This window comes from Equus asinus, chromosome 8 (assembly GCF_041296235.1).
Source record: "Equus asinus isolate D_3611 breed Donkey chromosome 8, EquAss-T2T_v2, whole genome shotgun sequence".
Classification (NCBI taxonomy): Eukaryota; Metazoa; Chordata; class Mammalia; order Perissodactyla; family Equidae; genus Equus; species Equus asinus.
In genome coordinates, this window is record NC_091797.1 from 101,084,365 (window position 1) to 101,103,023 (window position 18,659).

Below are 18,659 nucleotides of genomic sequence, written 5' to 3' on the forward strand. Positions count from 1 at the left end.
TGCTCAGTGCAGTGGCGGAGCACTTCCCACCCCTTCCTATAGCACATGCCCTCAGCTGGCTGGGGGGAATGGCAGGGGCACTGCTGTTGAGGTGAGGTAGCTGTGTGGACAGCTGGATGTGACTCCCTCTCTCCATGTTTCTTCTCCCTCTTCACAGGTAAAAATAAGAGAGTTGGAAAACAGTTAGCCTCTCAGAAAATCCTCCAGCTCCTGCACCCGCACGTCAAGAACTGGGGGTCTTTACTGCGTATGTATGGCCGCGAAAGCAGCAAGATGGTCAAACAGGTACCAGACCCTCCCCCGGGCCTTGGCCAGCTTCTGTGTCCTGTCCTCCCCCAGCCACAGCCACGGCTGGGGTCCTGCTGTCACAGGACAGTTGGGTCACTCTGCTCTTGTTCACAGCTGCGTCTCAGGCTTGCTGCTGGGCCACGTCTGTGACTTTATGGTGAGAGTGGGGTCATCCTTCCCAAAGAGGCCTGGGCCAGCTCTGGCTGTGGAGGGAGAGGTCTGGAGCATCAGGCAGAGCCGCAGGGCCAGGCAGGAGGTGCAGGTCCCAGGAAGGCTCAGCAGCTGGGCCTCTCTGAGGGACCCCTCATGCTAATGTGAGGACACCTGCTGGCTTGAGGGGCGAGCATGTAAGGGCAGTGCTCCTGGCTACGAACACTAGTTTACTTTTACCTAAAAAGCTTGTATGTGTCACTATTTTGTTTTTGTTTTTGCCAAGATCTTGAGATTTAAACCAATACCCTTAGGTTTGTGTGCTTTGTGGGGTGGAGGGAATTGTTGGGATGTGAGTGTTACATTTAAAAATTTTTCCCTTGGTGTTTACAGAAACAGTCTGGGTTATCCACACCCCAGTAAGTGGAGGGTGGTTGGTGTGGAGGGTCGTGACCCTGAGGACCATGCTGTGGGCCCTCAGGCCATTCCTGAAGAGGCCCTCACTCTGGGCATGAGACGGTGGGGTGAGGGAGGTGACACTGGGACCCAAGGTGCTTAAAGGAACCTCAGGGTACGTGTTGTTGAGAAGACTCAGATGCAGTGCAGATGAAGCTTACTTCTGCCTTTCTGTGTGTGTTTTACATCTGCATTGTCTTGGGCTGAGACTGAGGGAGAGAAAGCCCGCTTTGGTCCATGGGTGGGAACCCCTCCTAAGCTGGAGGGTGAGGGGTCCAGCCCAGGCACGGCCTCAGTGCGTGGCTTTGGAGGGCTGGTGGAGTCTGGTACCCCAAGGCATGGCTCTTGTCCTCAGAGATGACCTCAAGACAGGAAGGGTCTCAAGACAGCTTGATGCTGTTCTGAAAGTCATAGGGCCTGCAGAGAGCTCAGCCTCTGGGGCCGATAGGCTCTCAGCTGGCCCCAGTACCGCCAGGGCGTGTCCCATCTAGCAGTATGCGGTCTCTGCTGGCCGTGTTGGAGGTGTGTCCAGCCTCCCTGCTGTGCCTGGGTTAGGAGCAGTGGCAGCTGGGTGCTAGGGTGCCTTTGCCCCCTGAAGGGAGAAGGCTGTGGCCTTCAGCCTGCTGAGGATGGGGCGGACGTGGGGGTGGCCGTGGACTGCTCCACGTTCTCTGCTGCTGCGTCAGCCTGCTGGGCACGGGTCGACTGTGGGGCTGTGCAGCTCTGGCTCCTGGCCAGAGGGTGCCTGTGAGGCCCTGGGCAGTCCTGAGAGCACTGTGCTCCCCAGGAGACCTCCGACAAGAGCGTGATTGAGCTGCAGCAATATGCCAAGAAGAACAAGCCGAACCTGCACATCCTGAGCAAGCTGCAGGAGGAGATGAAGAGGCTGGCCGAGGAAAGGGTGAGTGTGTGGGCCCTGCCAGCACCGTCCCAGCCAGAACCACACATCACAGCTCCTCGATGCCCTCCATACCCCCGCCCCAAAGACAGCAGAGGGGCACTGAGCTGGAACCACACTGGCAGCTGTCGGGGAAGGCCATTTCCCAGGAATCCGTCACTGGTTCTTGAGGCCCTGGCACTGCCCGGGCACCTGAAAAGGCCCGTCTTCCCAGCGAGCCCTCAGTCCTTCCAGATTAGATTTGCTTTTCCTTGAGCTTCAGCATTCCTGCTACTTGCATCCAGTCATTTCATTTTTAGTTAAATTAGAGAGCTGGCAGCCCTGGCCTGTGATTGTGAAGGGCCTGGCCTCCTGTGCACTGACGCTGGGTCTCCACTCAGCACCAGCCGTTTGAGGGCAGAGACAGTGCATCGGCCAGGGTTCTTGTGGGTGACACTGCCATCCTTGACCTCTTCGTCCTCGAGTCCATGCCTCACAGAACAAGGGAACCTGGGGAGGGCTCAGTCCTGGTGAAGCTTCCTAAAGCCACCCACCTGTGGGGTTTCTGGGCCAGGGCCTTTGTTAGCTGTGGTCTTAGCCCGGGCATATATAAAACCCTGAGAAGGAGGTGTCTGCATCTGTGTGGCTTTCCAGTCCAGGAGACGCCTCACTCCTGCCCTCAGGGGGCCGTGAGGAGAGAGACTCACCCAGGTGGCTTGTCCCTGGCGGCTGTGACCTTGGCCCTTCACTTCGGGGGTGTGTCCTGGTTCCCAGGGAAGTGCCAGCACATGGTGCCCTGTGATGGCCTCCAGGGAAACCGTCCCGCTCAGCCCCTACCTGGCCTGCTCCTCAGGCCTTCCCTCCTCCTTCCAGCCTGGCATCACAGAGCATGGGTGCCATTCTGCTGGTCTCACCCCTCACCCACTCGTCTCCCTCTGAAGCCTCTTGCCCAGTGTAGGGCTGCATGTCCCCACGTTGCCAGCATCACTAACCTTCGTTGTTCTTCCAGGAGGAGACACGGAAGAAGCCCAAGATGTCTATTGTGGCATCTGCACAGCCTGGTGGCGAGCCCCTCTGCACTGTGGATGTGTGAGGGAGGTGGTGGGGCCTGGTGCAGGGGGCTGCCAGCTCCACTGCTGGAGAGACCACACGCGACTCACTGCAGCCTCAGGCCTCCAATCTGAGTTCCTTCCCCGCGGCTGCGTGTCTTGAGGGCCAGGGCCGGAGGGGTGGGGCTCCGGTGCACCGGGACAGCCAAGGCCGCAGCTCTTCCTTGGGAGCCGCCCACAGGTCTGAGTGGACAGGTTCAAAGATGGACTCAGCCTGCACTCACAAGTGGAAGCCAAGAGCTTGAAGACAACTGTGGACCTCTGCTTGTATGGATTTGCTGCAGACTGGTTTTATGAAGGTTTTCATGAATTTTAGTACATAATATGCACTGATAAGAAATGATAGTTTAATGACAGATGAAATGAGAAAGTGACTCCTGAGTCTGTGGTGCTCTGTGCCCAGGGCTCCTGTGGGCCAGTGCAGGGACCTGGTCAGAAGGCACACGCTGGCACCCCAGTCCCTTCCCTGCCTCCTTTGTTTTCCCCTTTTCTCTGAAAAAGATACAACGAGAAGGAGTATTTCAGTCCTTTTTCGTTTAAAATAAACACAATTTTAGCATCAGAACTATTTTTCAGAGGTTTCAGGCAAACCATCAAGGTGATGATTCTTCATCCTTGTAATGTGTTGCCAGTGTTAGTATGAGGTCTGCCAGTCTCCACCTGGCTTGTTGCCCTGGCCCTGGGGCTGGGGTGTGGTCCAATTTTCTGAGCAAGTCTTAATGCCCTAAAAACACACCTTAGACACTGAGGCCCCTCACCTTCGCTGGCCTCTGGCAACTTTTTACTAAAGATTTTTGCACAGTCAAGTCCATCTATCCACTCATCAATTTTTAAAGCTTTTATGATATTTTAGCATTTGGAAAGAAACTTTTACAGTGAGAGTAGAAGATAGATTTGGAATCATGTAGCAGATATATAAACAATTAATGCAGTTTAGCACGTAGACTTATTTAAAAAAGAAAACGAGGACCTTCAGTGCAATCCCTTCTTGATCACAAACTGGCGCTCCTCTCCAGAGCTGGTGCAAGCAGGGGGAGGGCAGCTGTCCTGCTCCCTGTGACAATGGCTTCGCTGGGTTTCCAGGGCAGCCGCCCCGCACAGCCAGGCCTAGTGACCAGCTTGCTCCTCTGACCAGCAGTCTTGTGTTCTCCAGGTGACCTCTGTGGACAGGTGCAGGGGCGGATGTGTCCCCTGCCCTGAGTCCCAGGGGATGTGGTTGTGCTTGGGGCCCTGGGTTGTCCCCACGTGCAAGGTAACGGTGAGCCGTTGGCTCCCTGTGCCCAGCACTTGTTCACAGTGCCATGTACTTGTGGCGCACTGCTGGATGCAGGAGCCCAGCACTGGGCTGCACTGTCCTGGTCCACGGGTATGCCACTCGCCCACCACATCCCCCGTGGGTGGGGTTGATGGCATTTGTTTTCAGGAAGACAGTGTCGGCCTTGTGGGCCAGCCACAGTGTATCCTTCCCTCACCACCTGTGTGACCAAGGTTGGCTCCTGTGTTGATCTTTATAAAACAAACTCTCAAATCAAGTTGCTGTAATTAGACGCCTGCTTTTGTCTTGCCTCTGGTTTGCAGCTGTGAATAATCATTTGACACAGACTGTTTGCCCTTAAAACAGCCAGATGCACCATCGTGAGCCAAGGCTTTGTGCACATGTGTTACTAGAGGCGGGCGAGCCTCACTGTGGCCTCCTGTGCCCTTCCTCCCTGTCCTGTGTGTAGGTGCAAGGGTCGTGTGCACACAGCCGTGCAGTGCGGGCGGAGGGCAGGGACAGTGTGCAGCCACAGCCCATTGTGTACCTTCCAGGTGGCAGCTAGGCCACGGCTGTAAGGGTGAGCCTTATTGTCTGAACACATAAAACAAAACTGTCCAAAGAGAATGGCTGGTGTTTGTTTCTTCTAACTGTGGGAGGCTGGTGGGCTGGAGGACCCTCTACTGTCCAGAACCTCTCCTGGAGCCTCCCCTGAAAGGCTGGAGCCTTCGCTTGGACGCAGCTGGTCCTGCAGCAGCTGAGCAGCATCCAGTCTGACCCTTGGCTCCTTACTTGGTCACTAGGGAGGTGGCTTCCCTTAAGGGCTCAAGTTCAGGTTGGGGATGAGGCCCAGGAGGGTCCTCCCCTCACAGAGAAAAGTAGGGGCTGACCACTGGGCCTGCCCAGGGTGGGGAGGGTAGGCGGGGCCGGCACCTTGCCTTGAGCTCTCCCCCTAGCGTGTACACTGGCCATGAGATCTGCATGTCTGCTTCTCAGGGTTAAGCATAAAACCAGCCATTCTATCAAATAGCAAGCTCTCTGCTGTGACTTACGGCCATGCAGTGGGACTGGGAGAACTGCGCCAATGCTCAGCCACACCGCGGCTGATTCTCGGCTGTGCCCAGGGCTGACAGTGCTGGCAGGAGGCAGAGACTCAGACCTAGCTTTATCCCCATGGGGTGCCCTCGGTGCCCTCCTGGCCCTGCTCCTTTGCACCTGTAGCGGGGGGCAGAAACGAGCACTTGTGTGCCAAAACTCTGGGCTCATCACAGAAACATTGGTGGCTCAGCAATTGTTTATTCTGGCTCTTTTGGCCCAGTTGGTCCAAAAAGAACGGGGCGGGGAGGGTGGCAGAGGGGCAGAGGATCCCATGGCCCTGGGCAGGGTGGCCAGGTCTCATGCCCTCCGTGGTTGGTGGCTCAGCGTCCTGGGGTAAGGCAAGGTCTCAGGGAGCCCCTGGGCTGCTGCTCCTGTGATGCAAACTGGGCCCTGTTCTGGAAGGGCTGGTTTCCGCTGCTCCACAGGCCTAGGGAGAGGGGGAGACCCCGCTTCCCTGCAGGGTGTCATCTGGGGGCCCTGGTGGGGGCTGGGCTGTAGAATCCTGGGGCTCCGGGGCCCCTGAGCCATTGGATTGCTCCACTCTCTCAAATAGGATGAGCATCTCACAATGTGAGGTCTGTGGGAACAGATCCACGGCTACAGCCTTGACAGGCCGGAAGGGAGTGCCTTTCACCCGGTTAGACGGGGCCCTGCAGAGGCTGTGGTGGGAATGGAGTGTCATGGTCAGCCACATGGGTCCAGCCAGGGGCTCCTATGGGGGGCGTGGGGCTGGGTGCTGGGCCCCAGTCCACCCCAGGCCCCCGACTTGACACTCACTCCACAAAGTTGCTCATGGCCGCCCGGGGGTTGCAGGAGACGTACAGGAGCCGCTTGAGATTCTCAGCTCTGCGGACGGCCAGGATCACTTTGGAATCTGAGGAGGCAGACTCTTCAAGGAAGAGTCCCCACGGGTCCCTCACCTCAGTGAGAGTATGGGGGTCCCAGGGGGGTTGGGCATCAGGCCTGATGTGTGCCACCCAGACATCGCTGCCCGCCTCTCCCCACATCACCCCCTAACTGGAGGCCACTCACGCAGGCCGGCGCGGGGTGGGTCCAGGACAGCAACGAGCTGCTGGGAGGCCAGTCTGCTCACCAGGGTGGGCACCAAGTCCTCAGCCCTCCCACAGTGGAACTCAACGTTGCTCAGCTCTGGAAATGGCATGGCAGCCCTGTCAGGGGATGCAGGATATCCACCCCCACAGGGCCCGCCCAGCTGCCTGGTATCCTGAAGCCCCTGGCTAGAGGGGCCTTAGGAAGACCTGGCCAGGGAGCCTGCTGGCGCTTCCTTCCCTGTCGGGCAGCCCCAGGCATTGTGGGTGCACACTAGGTCCTCAGGGAGCCCTTTGCACCCTCTGCCCTCCTGGTGGACCCTAGGAGCCACCTGGTGGGTTCTAGGTGCTGTGCTGAGGACATGCAGGGATGACTGCTGCCCCCCAGGGCCTGCCCGCCCACTCGCTGTGTGGCACAATGGCTCTCACCATTGTCGCGGGCGTTCACCCGGGCATCCTCCACGGCCTCCTGGCACAGCTCAATCCCCACGACTCTCTTCACCTTCTGAAGCAAGAAAAAGGCACACACTGATGGCACCCCACCCGCCCCAGGGGGCTTTTGGGGGAGGGGGATAACAGGAATCATGTGGGCAATAGAAAAGGATCTGGGACAGGGTGGGGGTTAACCTCTCAGTCTTTAAGCTGCGGGTCACTGGGGGTCACGAGGCGAGGAACAAAACGGGTAGAGTGGGGAGAGACTGCCTTGACCGGGGCAGGAGGGCTCACCCGGGCCAGGGCCAGGCCAATGGTGCCAGTGCCGCAGCACACGTCTAGCACCGTGCTCCCTGTGTCAAGCTGGGCCCAGTCCTGGATGACGGTGTAGAGCACCTCGGCTGCTGGGGTATTCACCTGGAGGGTGGGCCGGTGGCACCCAGGATGTGAGAGCAGCCCTGCTGTCTGGGCCAGCCCCCGCTGCAGCCCCTGTGCCCCGGATGCCCCTCCTGCTCAGAGGCCTCTGTGGCCCAGTCCCCAGCTCAATCGTCCTCTTCTCAGGTCTCCTACTCCCACTGCTCCCCCACCTCTAAGTGCCAGAGGGCCCAAGGGTCAGTCCTTGGACTGCCCCTTGATCCCCATGATGCTGAGGGACCTCACCTAGTCTCCTGGTTTTAAAAAGCAACTTGATGCTAACAGCCCCCCCCCCCCCACCCCCTCAAGCTTCTTTCCTGAGTGCCAGACTTGTGGGACCCCCGAATCAGCATGAGACATCACAGACTCCAGCAGAGCTCACACCAGAGCCCTGGCATTGCCCTGACTCCTGCTTCCACACCCATACGCGGCCCTCCAGCAGGGCCGTCCCAGGGTCTAGTCAGCGGTAAACCACCTTTCCTGTCTCACAGCCCTGCAGCTCCCCCGCCTGGACACTCCTGCCCACGCCTCTGCCAGGCTAACCCCTTGTTGCTGCTCTTGTCCCAGTCACGTCCTGCCATCAAGTCAGGCCTCCCTCTGTATGTCCTTGTGATGCCCAGAGATTCTGGGCTACCTGGAAGAAGGCGTGAGGGGAGATCCGGAAAGTCAACCCGAGCAGGTCCTCGTGGATGCACCGGTCCCCAGCCACATGCTCCAGGGGCAGGCCCTCCTGGCTGGGAGTCTTCCTGTGGGTGGCAAGGTGGCCCGTCAGTGTCACGAGCCCAAACAGGGATCTGCCCCTCTCCCCCACTGGCTCCTCACCGCTGTCCCTCCTCCACGAAGTAGAGGCAGGTCACCCCGCTGGCCTTGCCCGGTCCTGCCATGAAGTGGTGCGCCAAGGAGGCCTTCAGCCCTGCCAGTTCCTCAGGGCTCAGTTTCTAGAGTAGGCAGTAGGAAAAACCCTGTCAGGCTGTGTCGCAGCTCACTCCGGCCCGGACAACCCCTCCTTGAGGGCCACCCTGCTGGAGACCTGGGGGTGGAAGTAGGCAATGGCCATGGCCTGGCCACGGCGGCTGGTGCGCACAGTCAGCTGCTTCCAGTGGCCCGAGTATGTCTCTGGGTCGTATGCCGAGTATGGAGTGGACCTGTGGGAGCCATGAGGGCCCTAAGTCCCGGACATCTGCCGACCAGGATTCAGCCAGCAGCCTCCCTGCTCTCTCCTCCAGCAACATCCATGAGACCACAACCACCAGACCCCCCGCCCCCCTGCCAAGCAAGACACAGGCCCTGTGTTCTGAGACCGCCTCAGGACTTCCGAGGAACACCCAGCCCAAGTTGCAAGTCCTCACCGGATGAACTCCTGGAAGGCCTTCACCACCCGCTTGGTGGCCTCGGGGATGTGCACCGTGTCAAAGGGGGCGGCTACAGCACACGTCCCACCCTTGTACTTGCCGAGGCGGCAGCCAACTGTGTTGTCCTCCCCATCCACCCCGACGCCGATCAGAAATTCACACTTATTACGATACTCAGTCTGCAGGGAGGGCAAAGGAAGGCAGAGATATGCTGACCTTATCCTGGCCGTCAAGCACTCGTTCGCGGAGGGAACCCCACAGTGAGGGAGAGATGGCGGTGACCGAGAGGCCTGGTTGCCCCACAGGGCCTAGCAGTACAGGGGACGAGGCTGACAACAATTAGTGGTTCTGGGACAAACACTAGGAATACACACAAAGCAGGAAGACGGCAGAGAGAGACTGGCGAGCAGCTCCTCAGCACGACTGAGGGGCGGGGCGGGGCCTGACCTGCTGGGGCGACGGCCTGACCCCCTCCAGCGGGCAGCAGGCCTTGTTGTGCTTGTGCCTCTGCGAGAACAGCCAGGGCAGCAGGGCGCGGTTGGTGCTCCCAATTTCCCTGTAGGGTGAGGTGGGGCTGAGGCTGGCCTCAGCCTGTCGCCCCCTGCCCATCCCCAGCCACTCTCCAAATGTTCAGGTGCCCAGACCCCTCCCTTGGGACTTCATCCTCCCCACTGGTAGCCTAAGAGTCTTACTGGCTAGCTCCCCAAGAGACTGTGCAGCCCGGGGGGTGTCCGTGCAGTGCACCAGGCAGGCTGAGCCAACACAGCGCAGCAGAGCTCCGTGCTAAGGGGGTGGCCTGTGCCCACACTCACTTGGCCAGCTTCTGCAGCACCTGCTCGCACTCTAGCCGCTTCCGCTCAAGCTGTTCTGCGTAGGGCACGGCCCAAAGAGGGGTCACTACATCAGCGACACAAGTGGCGGGTGGCTCCCCCTCACTCTCAAGCCGCCTCTTCCTGGCCATGGGGTCAGCCTTGGGCCTGGCCAGGCGCACGCTGAGCGGCCGGCCTTTCCAAAGGGCACCATGCAGCACACGCAGGGCCTTGTCCCGCTCAGCTGAGCTGCGGAATGTCACAAAGGCGCAAGGAGGCTGCCCGAAGAGTTTGGTCTTATGGGGCTGGAGGCCAAAGCGGCCCAGGAAGCGCCGGACATCGCTGAAGCTGGCGTGGCGGGGCACGTTCTGCAGCTCCAGCTTGAAGATCTCCGAGGTGAACAAGCCGTCCCTGATGTAGCCGTAGAGCCCAGGCTGAGCCCCGGGTTCTGCAGCCGCCCCAGCCCCCTCTTCCTCCTCCTTCTCTTGGGGGGCCGCGGCTGCGGGGCTGCCCGGGGCACTGCCGCTGTCCTGGCCGCAGCCCTCCGTGGGCCCAGGGCCCTGTATGGGGACAGGCAGGGTCTGGGCTGGGGCCTGGACGCCCAGGCTCCCTCCCCACACGCAGACCTCCAACAGACCACCTTCCCGCAGCCCTGTCCCCTTCTACCCTCCTCACTCCTGTCCCCTTCTCCAGCCCTCTCCCCTCTCACCGCCCCCCATCCCTCCCCGTCTTCTCTTGGGCGTTCCTGCTCCGCCCCATCTCCACCCCGTCCTCTCTCATCTCCGCCCGCGTCTCGCCCCAGGATCTCCTTCACTTTACTTCGTTGTCCAGCTTGTCACTCATCGTCCGGCCCGTCCTCTGCCTGGACTCGGGCCTACGAGGGCCACCTCGCCTTGGGCCAGGCACACGAGAGGCGCTGAGGGCGGGTGCACCGCCACGAGGCCGCCCCCGGCTCCGCCCAGGGTGGGGGCGGGACTCGAACCCTCGTAGCTCAGGTCCGAGCGTCGGACATGGGGTGCCCCGCCCGCCCGCCAGGGGCCCGCGCCGGGCGCTCGCCTCGCCGGCGGCTCTCCCGTGCGCCAGCGCACGCAGCCCAGGCGGCGCGTCTCTATGATCCTGGCTTCCGGTAGCGTCATCGCCGCGCGCCGGCTTCAATCCCAGCCGCGTTTGAGAGCTCGAGGGGCGCGCGTGGCCGCGGGGCGGAAGTGCGCGCGGGGGCCGCCGGGAGCGCACACTCTCGGGGCGGCTGGGCGGGTCGGGCATGCGCCGCGGGCGTTTTGGCGGGAAGCGCGGGGCGGGCGGGACAATGAGAATGTCCGCCGTCTGAGCCAATAAAGCTGCACTGGTTTTGAATCGCGGCGCGTTTCCCGCCGCCGGGGTCAGGGGTCGGGGTTCGGGTCGCGGGGCGGAGGGAAGAGCGGGCGGGCGGGAGGCGTCGGCGCCAGACGCGGAGGAAGGAGCTGCGACCAGCCGCCAAGAGGCCGCGGAGCCAGCGACGACCGAGCCAGCCGAGCCGCCGCCGCCGCGCCCCCATGGCGGCCGCCAAGGTGCGGCCGGGCCCGGGCGGGGATGGGGGGCCGGAGGGCCGAGGCCGTTATCGGGGGCCACGTGGGCGGCCCGCGCCGGCGCCGCCAACCCCCGCTGGCCTGCGAGCTCAGCGCCTGCGGGCCTGCGCGGCGCGGGTCGGGTTGCGGGCAGCCGGCCTGGGACTCGAGGCCTCCGGGGCCGGCGCGCGGGGTTCGGGGCGGCGGGGCCCCGCGTGACCTTGGGGCGGCCCGTGAGCCCGGAGCTCCACCGGGACGTGGGGCCCCCGCGCCGCTCGGTCTCGCGTTCACTTCGCCGCTCGCCGGGGACGCGAACGAGGGGCCGGTTTTCTCGGGCTCGGCCCACTGGCAGGCTTCCCTCCGGTCCGTCGCTCACGCAGCGCTTCATTCATTCTGATCTCGTGTCTCGAGCCGCCACAGGCCTCTGCGGCGGGAGCTGGTTCCGGCCGGGTGGACCGGTCCTGGACGCACGGACCAGGGCGGGGGCGGCTCCGTGGGTTGCGGTGCCTGCCTGGGTGAGCTCGCGCGGCAGAGCCGCAGTGCCGTCCCACCGAGCAAAGCGGCGAAGGCTCAGATTTTCTTTTTCGGCTTGAGTTTGGTAGTGAAGTCTCCAGATTTCTCTTGGACTTGCAGATCCCCAAGCCACGTGTTCTGTAAGACTCAACCCACGATATCCTTTGTGCCTCATAGCTATCTTAGCTGGATCGCAGTGTTAGGGCTCTTATTATGTGATTTCTTTTGACTTACCAACTTAGCTTCCGGAACCGAGACGAAACGGCTGATAAACCTGTGAATTCTGTGTAAATCACAGCAGTCCCATAACAACTTTTTTTCTTTCTAGTAAGCAAGAGCACAGTTTTTTCTCAACCAGGAAGAAGTCAAAGGGTTGCTCTTTGTTTTAAGGGTAACACCCCTTGAAGCTCTTTTCGACTTATCTGTCTTTTAATCTTCACTGGGCAGTAGCATCATATGTGTTTTACAGAGGAGGAAACTGAGGCTCAAAAAGATGGGGCAGTTTTCTCCAGGCCACTGGGCCAGGAGGTGGCTGAGTTTTAGGAGCCCCAGCCGGTCTGCACAGATGCGATTGATGCCTCGGGGGCGGGTGCTGAGGTCCAGTGTCTCCCTTTGTGCTGGGGGGACATGCAGACCTTTCCTAGTGTGGAAGCCTTCAGGCTTAAGTTCTTCCTTTCGGGTGAGGCCGTTTACTAGCAGGGATGCACTGGTGAGGCCTGGTTGGGGTCACGTTCACAGCTAGCACACTCACCTCCACACCTTCCTCCACAGGACACCCATGAGGACCACGATACCTCCACCGAGAATGCAGATGAGTCCAACCATGACCCCCAGTTTGAGCCCATAGTTTCTCTTCCTGAGCAAGAAATTAAGACGCTGGAAGAAGATGAAGAGGAGCTTTTTAAAATGTAAGTAAGCTGATGTTGCTCCAGAAATAGTTATCTTTAGTGTAAGACTGAGGTTACGGGTTTTTTGGGGTGTTAAGGTCTTGGTCGGACCTTTACTCAGACTGAGGCTGAAGAAAGGGCCTGGAATTGTGTGGTGACTAGTCCCTCATGGAAATCAAGGCTGCTGAGAGTCCACTTGTTCATTAACTCTCTTGGGTGCCCCTGCTGCCTGGTGGCCAGTGCTGTGAAGGGCACAGTCGCTCCCTGGTATCCTGTCACTGCTGCACTGTCCACAAGGGTGCGTCTCCTCAGCACCCTGCTCCCGTCTTTGCCACCCTCACCTCTAAGACTCCCATAGCCCCCTTCATCTGATTGAGGGAGGAGTATCTACAGTTGTTGTTATTTTCCCACCATGGACTTAGCTGTCTGAAGCTTGTGAGTCCCTGACTCAGTGTTTGGATTGCACAAAATCACGCTTGGAGTTACAAGTGAAAGTGGGTGCTGTTAGAGTTGAGATTAGTTATTAAAAATTACTCTCCACACGGGGCCAGCCCCGTGGCCGAGAGGTTGGGTTTGTGCGCTCCGCTTCGACGGCCTGGGGTTTACAGGTTTGGATCCCGGGTGCGGACATGGCACTGCCCGTCAGGCCATGCTGAGGCGGCGTTGCACATAAAATAAAGAAAGATGGGTGCAGATGTCGGCTCAGGGCCAGTCTTTCTCAGCAACAACATAGTTACTGTCCACGCGCTTCTGGAGCTTCGGTGGGGAGCTGCAGCGGCAGAGGTCGTTGAGAGGCAGTGCTGGCACCGCCGGGTCAAGATGTCCCAATGGTCACAGCACTGCCGAGAGTGGCCTGTTGCCTCCACTCAGAATTGCAGCACGTTGTAGGCTCTGTTACACGTTAATGGCAGTAAACACTGGTGTGTTCCCTGGCCGAGCTCGTGGAACTCCCCTGCTCCCCTCCCTGTGCCGTCCAAGACACCAGGTTAACATTTGAGTGCTTTGCTGTAGATGTGGGGCCATCACCGCTGCTGCGACCCCTAAGGAGGGGGGCCGGGGGGGGCCTGCATGCCCCGTTGGTCTCCCAGGGTGGGGGGCGTTTCTCTGAGGTCTGGCGCCTCCCGGGGGTGAGGACTGCTAGCGGTGCTATTGCTGCCCCCTCCCTGCTCTCCCTGGTGTCCTAGACCTGGGCCCTTCCTGAGGGAAGTGAGGCCTGCAGGGTGGGCCTCTTCATCAGGGACCTCAGGCTCCAGTCAGCCCTGAGGGCGTCTCACTCCACGGGGTTGAGTTTGGGAGAGAGCGGTCTTCTGCGGAAAGGGACCTGTGAGCTGCGGGGAGGCAGAGGGCAGGTGTGAGGGGGAGAGGAGGGCGTCGCCCCAGCCCGATGCTTGTTGCTGGGGCCTTGGTGCCTGGTGAGGTGGGGCCTCGCCTGGGCCCGTGAGGGGCTACCCTGGGCAGGAGGCAGGGGTTGGACCAGGGCCTGGTGGCCTGAGCAGAGGCCTGCAGCCTCCTCTCTGGGTGGGGGCCGGGGAGCACAGGGTGCATCTGGAAGCTGAGAGAAGGGCTGGCCCTGTGGGGCACGGGTCCTCAGCCTCACCTGCTTCCCCTGTGGCCCTCTGGGCACGGGACTGCCCTTGCTTGGTAGCCGCAGGCACGCCCAGCGTACTCGGGTGGGCTGCTTTGCTGAGAGGTTGGGTCTTTCTGTTGGAAAATGCTGTGACTGTAGAAATCTGTTTTCTTTTTTATCGTGAAGTAAAAACCTGGAGTTCGTTGGGCTGTTTTGCCCTTTTGGTGGCGTTTGACTTGTAGTCCTGGCGGTACAAAAAGGGAAAGGGTGTGTGGAGACGTCACACATAGCCATCTGTGTGATACACAGAAAACGCGTGCTCTTCCCAAGGACACGTTTGACTGACTCGTTCCCGTTTCTCTGCACATCTAAGCTCTCGCTTAACGGCTTTTCTTGAAGGCGGGCAAAGCTATTCCGATTTGCTTCAGAGAATGATCTCCCAGAATGGAAGGAACGAGGCACTGGTGACGTCAAGCTCCTGAAACATAAGGAGAAAGGGACCATCCGTCTTCTCATGAGGAGGGACAAGACCCTGAAGATTTGCGCCAACCACTACAGTAGGTGGCCGCCCGGGCCTGGGTTTGCTCTGAGCCCAGCGCTCTGCAGTGGGCAGGAGGCTTCCAGGGCTGCGCTGACAGCCTGGGAGCACACTGTTACATGGAGTGCACGGTCGTGGTGTGTTTTTTTTTAATTTAAAATAGGAAATGAGTTTTTCCGGTTCCCTCTGAGCCCAGAGCAGACCTACAGGGAAGGTTATAGCACGCAGGGGTGTGGAGTCTGGGCAGACAGGACCTGACAGGATGGACACAGCCCCCCAGCATGGGCTTGGGACCATGCTGTGCCTGCTTGAGGACCAGGCGGGGCGTGCGTGCACATGTGTGCCAGGTGCCTGGGAGGGAGAAGGTGGCTGCTTGTGAAGGTCATCCTTAGGTGCCTGTGGAACTGCACAGGGAGTGGGTGGTGGCAGGTGGAGGCCCTTGGTCAGGTGTGATGTAGGGTCCAGGAAAAGCCACACAAAGCCTGGCCTGTGAAGAGGTGACAGTAAGTACCCTGCCACAGGAGATGTCTGTCTCCTGGCTGTTGGGCTCTTCTGCAGTGCTGTGAGCGTGTTGAGAAACAGCTGTGTTCTGGGCTCCCTGTCCAGTGTCTGTATTTCTGGGTGGAAGGCGAGGGGGATGCAGAAGGGTCGGGGAGGGGCCTCTGTGCACCAGGCCCCACGTCGCAGCCTGGCTAGCTGCCTAGGAGCAGCTCCTGCAGTCCTCTCGCCCTCTACCTGGCCTGTCTGCTCTGGCCTGGTCTTTGTCTTTCCAGCCCCTCGGAATCGTTTCCTCGGGGTCTTCCTGACACCCGTGCTTCTCCCAGACCCTTGCAGGTCACTGGGTTGTTTCTGAGTCGTAAGTGGGTCACAGACGCTCGATGGACAGGGTGGGTCGTGGCGGGAAGGGGCCGGGGCACCTTTGTGTGCCCTGTACAGCACGCGGCCTCACCAGGACTGCTCCAAGTTCAGATGTGATGTGTGCCCCAGGCTGGGCATGGGCCGTCCCATGTCCCCAGAGACCTCTGCCCCAGGCGCATAGGCAGATGTGGTTCTGGGGATACTTCTGTTGTTAGGGAGCCTGTCTCCTTCGTTCCCCTTGGGTCTGCCTGGAGCCTGAGGACATGGGGAGTTGGTGCTCATTCCAGGCCATGTTTCTGTCTTCTGTGATGCACGAGCAAGTCACGAGCAGTGTCCACTTCTGGTGTCCTCATCCCCCGAGGTCTCCTTGGACAGTGCAAGGCTAAGAATGGTTGCCCTCCTGGGTAGTCACCCCCCTTCAGGCTTCGGCCTTCCACTGCCCCCACCTTGCCATGGGCTGGGGCCCCGATGGTGTGGCTGAGCGTGGACACAGCCGTCAGGTGGGCGCCCTCCGCAGGAAAGGCAGGGCCTGCTTAGCTGGGTCCCCTGCGTGTCCTGGGCCTGGGGGCTGCTCTAGCAGGGGCAGGACCAAGGGGTTGGGTATGAGTGGCCATGTTGGCCTTGGAATCCTTGTCCAGTGGGGTTGGAGAGCCTTGCTATGGTGTCCTCGTGGTCCGGGAGCCAGCCACCCTGCTCCCCAATTTAGGACGGTCCTGGTTTTAAGTGAACATGAGTGTTTTCAAAGAGGACTGGGTAAAATCTGTGTCCCAGAGGACTTTGTCTAGCCCTAGTTTGTGAACCCCAAATCATCCTTGTTTTGCCCGAAGTGGAACCTTGGGTTGGTGACTAGGGCCCCCTTGTGGGGCAGCTGGGGGTGGGTGGGCTGGCCTCCTGGCAGTTGGCACCACCCTCACAGAGCTTCTTCCCCCAGTCACGCCGATGATGGAGCTGAAGCCGAATGCGGGCAGTGACCGTGCCTGGGTCTGGAACACCCACGCCGACTTTGCCGACGAGTGCCCCAAGCCGGAGCTGCTGGCCATCCGCTTCCTAAACGCCGAGAGTAAGTCGAAGGGCGGCAGGCTGTCGGGGCCTGGCCTGCCTGGCCGCCTCCGTTATAGTGTAGTGGTTTAACTGCAAACAGAAATGATGTTGCTCTTCCAGGAGAGGTGACATAATGGGGGCGTGTGGTAGGGACTGTCTCTGTCCCGCAGTCTGGTGGCCCCTGAGGAAGGGATCAAGGTCCTGTCGAGCCACATACCCGTGGGGCCGCACCTGGACTTTGAGGTCACGAGCAGTGTATTTCCCCTCTTAACCCCAGGGGACTGTGCCAGCTGGTCTGCCCAGGGCAGGCATGTCCCTTTACAGTCACCTGAATGCCAGCAGAGCCTGTGCTGAGATCCACAGGCCCAGGCTGACCTCTCCCCTGCTTGGGTATCTCTCCAGTCCAGATTGTCAAAAGCTGGAGCCAGTGTGCCCTGGAGGAGTTGGGTGGGTGCCGGGGCTCGGAACCCAGTAGCTGACCGTTGGTGCTGAGGGAGCCTCACCTCTGCATTGGGGCGGGGCCTGTCTAGGCTACTCCACCACGAGTCGGGAGCAGTGCCTGGTGAGGATGCCCTGCCCCTGGGTGGCCTGAGGCCATGGTGCTCTGTGCTGCTCTGCCCACCTTGTCACAGAGTCAGATGGAGGGAGGTGGCCCGGCACAGCACCAGCTTCGGGAGGGACTCGGGACACTGTACCATCCAGGCAAAAGCAAGCCCACGGCCGTGTCAGATGGCCTAGCTCAGCCTCGGGTCAGAAGTGGCCGTGGGATGGGCGCTTTGTGAATCCTGGCTCTTTAGAGCCACCAGGACGTGTTTCTCTCACTGCTCAGGCTCTTAAGAAGTCTCCTCTTTTCTTTCTGTAGATGCACAGAAATTCAAAACAAAGTTTGAAGAATGCAGGAAAGAGATCGAAGAGAGAGAGAAGAAAGGTGATGTGGCACCTGCGGTGGGGCTTCCCCGCAGACTCACTCTGCACCTGGCTGCAGCCCCAGGCGGGTGCTTTTTCTGTCTGCCACAGAAACGTTCCAGGGTGCTGTGGCCACCTTGACCTGTCAAGGGCGATGCAGCTGCCTGGGGACATGGAGAGCTCTGGGGAGTGAGCTGGCCGTGGGGCCCTGAGCACGTGCTCTCTGGCCTGGGCTCGTGGCACTTGGGCAAGCAGGTCACGGCATCTGACTAGAGCCCAGCAGAGGCTGAAGGGGCTTCGAGATGTCCTTGTGGTCACCTGCCTACTTGGGGCCCGATGATGGCTTCTGTAGCAAGTGACGAGAGGTCACTGAGCAGCCTGACCAGGGTCACAGGCATGAGCACGTGGTTGTTGGGGTCACCCTGGAGTCCATCTTGGTGGCGTAGGGTGGAGAAGCAGGCTGTCCTATGGGGCGTGTGTCCCAGGGCTGCGTGCGGGCTGGGGAGAGTGGTGCTTCTGTTTTCTTACTGTGTCTCCCTGTGTTTGAGCAGGATCGGGCAAAAACGATAACGCCGAGAAAGTGGCTGAGAAGTTAGAAGCTCTTTCGGTGAAGGAGGAGAGCAGAGAGCAGGCCGAGGAGAAGCAATAAGCTGTCTGCCCTGTCTTCTTTCCCTTCCTTTCTTTCCCTTTCCTTTCTTTTTTTTAATTTTGCCCCGCCCTTTTTTGTTTTTTTATTCTGTTTTGTTTTTACAAGGGACTTTATATAAAGAACTGAATTCCAGCATTCAGGTTGTTTTTTCTAAGTTTTTACCCTGTGAAGTTGACTTCAGAAAATCCATTCCCAGTCATGAAGATGTGCTGTGCTAACTTTCTTTTCCATAGTGGAAACACTTATTTATAGTCGTCAAGATAGTGAATAAACGACACGTTTGAAACCTGCACGGAGGGCAGGACCGTGTGTGCGCCGGCCCTGTCCGGGGAGCAGTGTGGGCTCCTGCAGGCCCACCACTGCCACTTGCGCTCTGCCGGGGGCTTTGGGCTGCTGTTGGCCACTGGGGACGTGGCGTGTCTGAGCCAGGGCTGGTGTGGGGCTGGTCGGTCAGGGAGGCGGCGCTGGGTGCTCTGCCTCCTGAAGGCTCCTGTGCTGCTGCCCTGTGGCTGGGAGTAGGTAGCTTTTCTTCTTTTGGCCTTTCAGGGAGAGAAACGACCACCAGAGTGCGTTGGCTTTGTACTGGGAGGCCAAGCAGGCCTCCAGGCTTTGGCCGAGGCTGTCTGGGCTGTCCCAGCTGTGGTTGGCCAGGATGGCCCTCAGCCCTGGCGGAGGGAAAGGCCAGTCCCAGAGCACGCGTGTCCAGTCTGCCGCAGTGCATAGGTGGGGCTCGCCCCTGCGGCCCTCATTAGATAACCCACTGCCATCGTGGGAGGGAACCGTCTGTCCGCTTGCTCCCAGCATCTCCATCGGGGGGGAGTTGTGGGTATCTCCAAGAACTTTAAATGAAAGGATGTTTTCAAGAAT

At 59.9% G+C, this 18,659-nt stretch overlaps 3 protein-coding genes and 1 non-coding gene across 12 annotated transcripts in view; 3 read left to right on the top strand and 1 right to left on the bottom strand.

Moving 5' to 3' along the window:
- Positions 1-4,762, top strand: part of DGCR8 (DGCR8 microprocessor complex subunit) — a 36,697-nt gene extending 31,935 nt beyond the window's left edge. For 3 of the 4 annotated variants that reach the window (XM_044775508.2, XM_070516707.1, XM_044775507.1), the window contains 3 exons: positions 158-285; positions 1,682-1,795; positions 2,781-4,762. In XM_044775508.2, coding sequence (XP_044631443.1) covers positions 158-285; positions 1,682-1,795; positions 2,781-2,864 — 326 coding nt within the window. In that variant the 3' untranslated portion in view covers positions 2,865-4,762. Of the gene's footprint in view, positions 1-157; positions 286-402; positions 446-1,681; positions 1,796-2,780 lie in introns of all 4 variants that reach the window. The other variant, XR_011505514.1, reaches the window with a different exon arrangement.
- Positions 4,763-5,192: 430 nt separating this feature from the next.
- TRMT2A (tRNA methyltransferase 2 homolog A) lies at positions 5,193-10,489 on the bottom strand. Of its 5 annotated transcripts, none has more exons than XM_070516705.1 (12): positions 10,109-10,418; positions 9,293-9,849; positions 8,928-9,036; positions 8,478-8,659; positions 8,159-8,273; positions 7,951-8,066; positions 7,763-7,874; positions 7,009-7,131; positions 6,712-6,787; positions 6,266-6,382; positions 6,011-6,107; positions 5,193-5,350 (listed from the first exon to the last, which is right to left on the bottom strand). In XM_070516705.1, exons 1-12 carry the CDS (start codon positions 10,130-10,132, stop codon positions 5,224-5,226), a joined length of 1,755 nt encoding a protein of 584 aa, XP_070372806.1. In that variant the 5' UTR covers positions 10,133-10,418; the 3' UTR covers positions 5,193-5,223. The 5 variants fall into 5 exon arrangements, with proteins under 5 accessions (XP_070372806.1, XP_044631438.1, XP_044631437.1 ...); XM_044775503.2 differs by lacking the exon at positions 5,193-5,350 and adding an exon at positions 5,412-5,892 and having other exon boundaries at positions 10,109-10,489; XM_044775502.2 differs by lacking the exon at positions 5,193-5,350 and adding an exon at positions 5,412-5,810.
- Positions 10,490-10,513: 24 nt separating this feature from the next.
- Positions 10,514-18,082, top strand: RANBP1 (RAN binding protein 1). 2 transcript variants are annotated; one of them, XM_044775516.2, is made up of 6 exons: positions 10,514-10,836; positions 12,118-12,254; positions 14,200-14,357; positions 16,128-16,256; positions 17,100-17,228; positions 17,695-18,082. In XM_044775516.2, the coding sequence occupies exons 1-6, from the start codon at positions 10,822-10,824 to the stop codon at positions 17,790-17,792; spliced, it is 666 nt and encodes a 221-aa protein (XP_044631451.1). In that variant the 5' UTR covers positions 10,514-10,821; the 3' UTR covers positions 17,793-18,082. The 2 variants fall into 2 exon arrangements, with proteins under 2 accessions (XP_044631451.1, XP_044631452.1); XM_044775517.2 differs by having other exon boundaries at positions 10,641-10,836; positions 17,100-17,165.
- Positions 17,196-17,321, top strand: LOC123288505 (small nucleolar RNA SNORA77). The gene has a single exon (XR_006532204.1). It is a non-coding gene; the product is annotated as a small nucleolar RNA SNORA77 (small nucleolar RNA).
- Positions 18,083-18,659: the final 577 nt, after the last annotated feature.

What these genes read in the sequence shown, in the direction of transcription:
- TRMT2A (XM_044775501.2), bottom strand. Translation starts at nt 10,132, where the DNA reads ATGAGTGACAAGCTGGACAACGAA. An exon ending in GTGACAAGCTGGACAACGAA is followed by an intron (nt 9,850 to 10,108) that starts GTAAAGTGAAGG and finishes GTCCCCATACAG; the next exon opens with GGCCCTGGGCCCACGGAGGG. An exon ending in GCCATGAGCAACTTTGTGGA is followed by an intron (nt 5,893 to 6,010) that starts GTGAGTGTCAAG and finishes TTCCCACCACAG; the next exon opens with CCTCTGCAGGGCCCCGTCTA.
- RANBP1 (XM_044775516.2), top strand. An exon ending in CCGCTTCCTAAACGCCGAGA is followed by an intron (nt 16,257 to 17,099) that starts GTAAGTCGAAGG and finishes TTCTTTCTGTAG; the next exon opens with ATGCACAGAAATTCAAAACA. An exon ending in GCACCTGGCTGCAGCCCCAG is followed by an intron (nt 17,229 to 17,694) that starts GCGGGTGCTTTT and finishes GTGTTTGAGCAG; the next exon opens with GATCGGGCAAAAACGATAAC.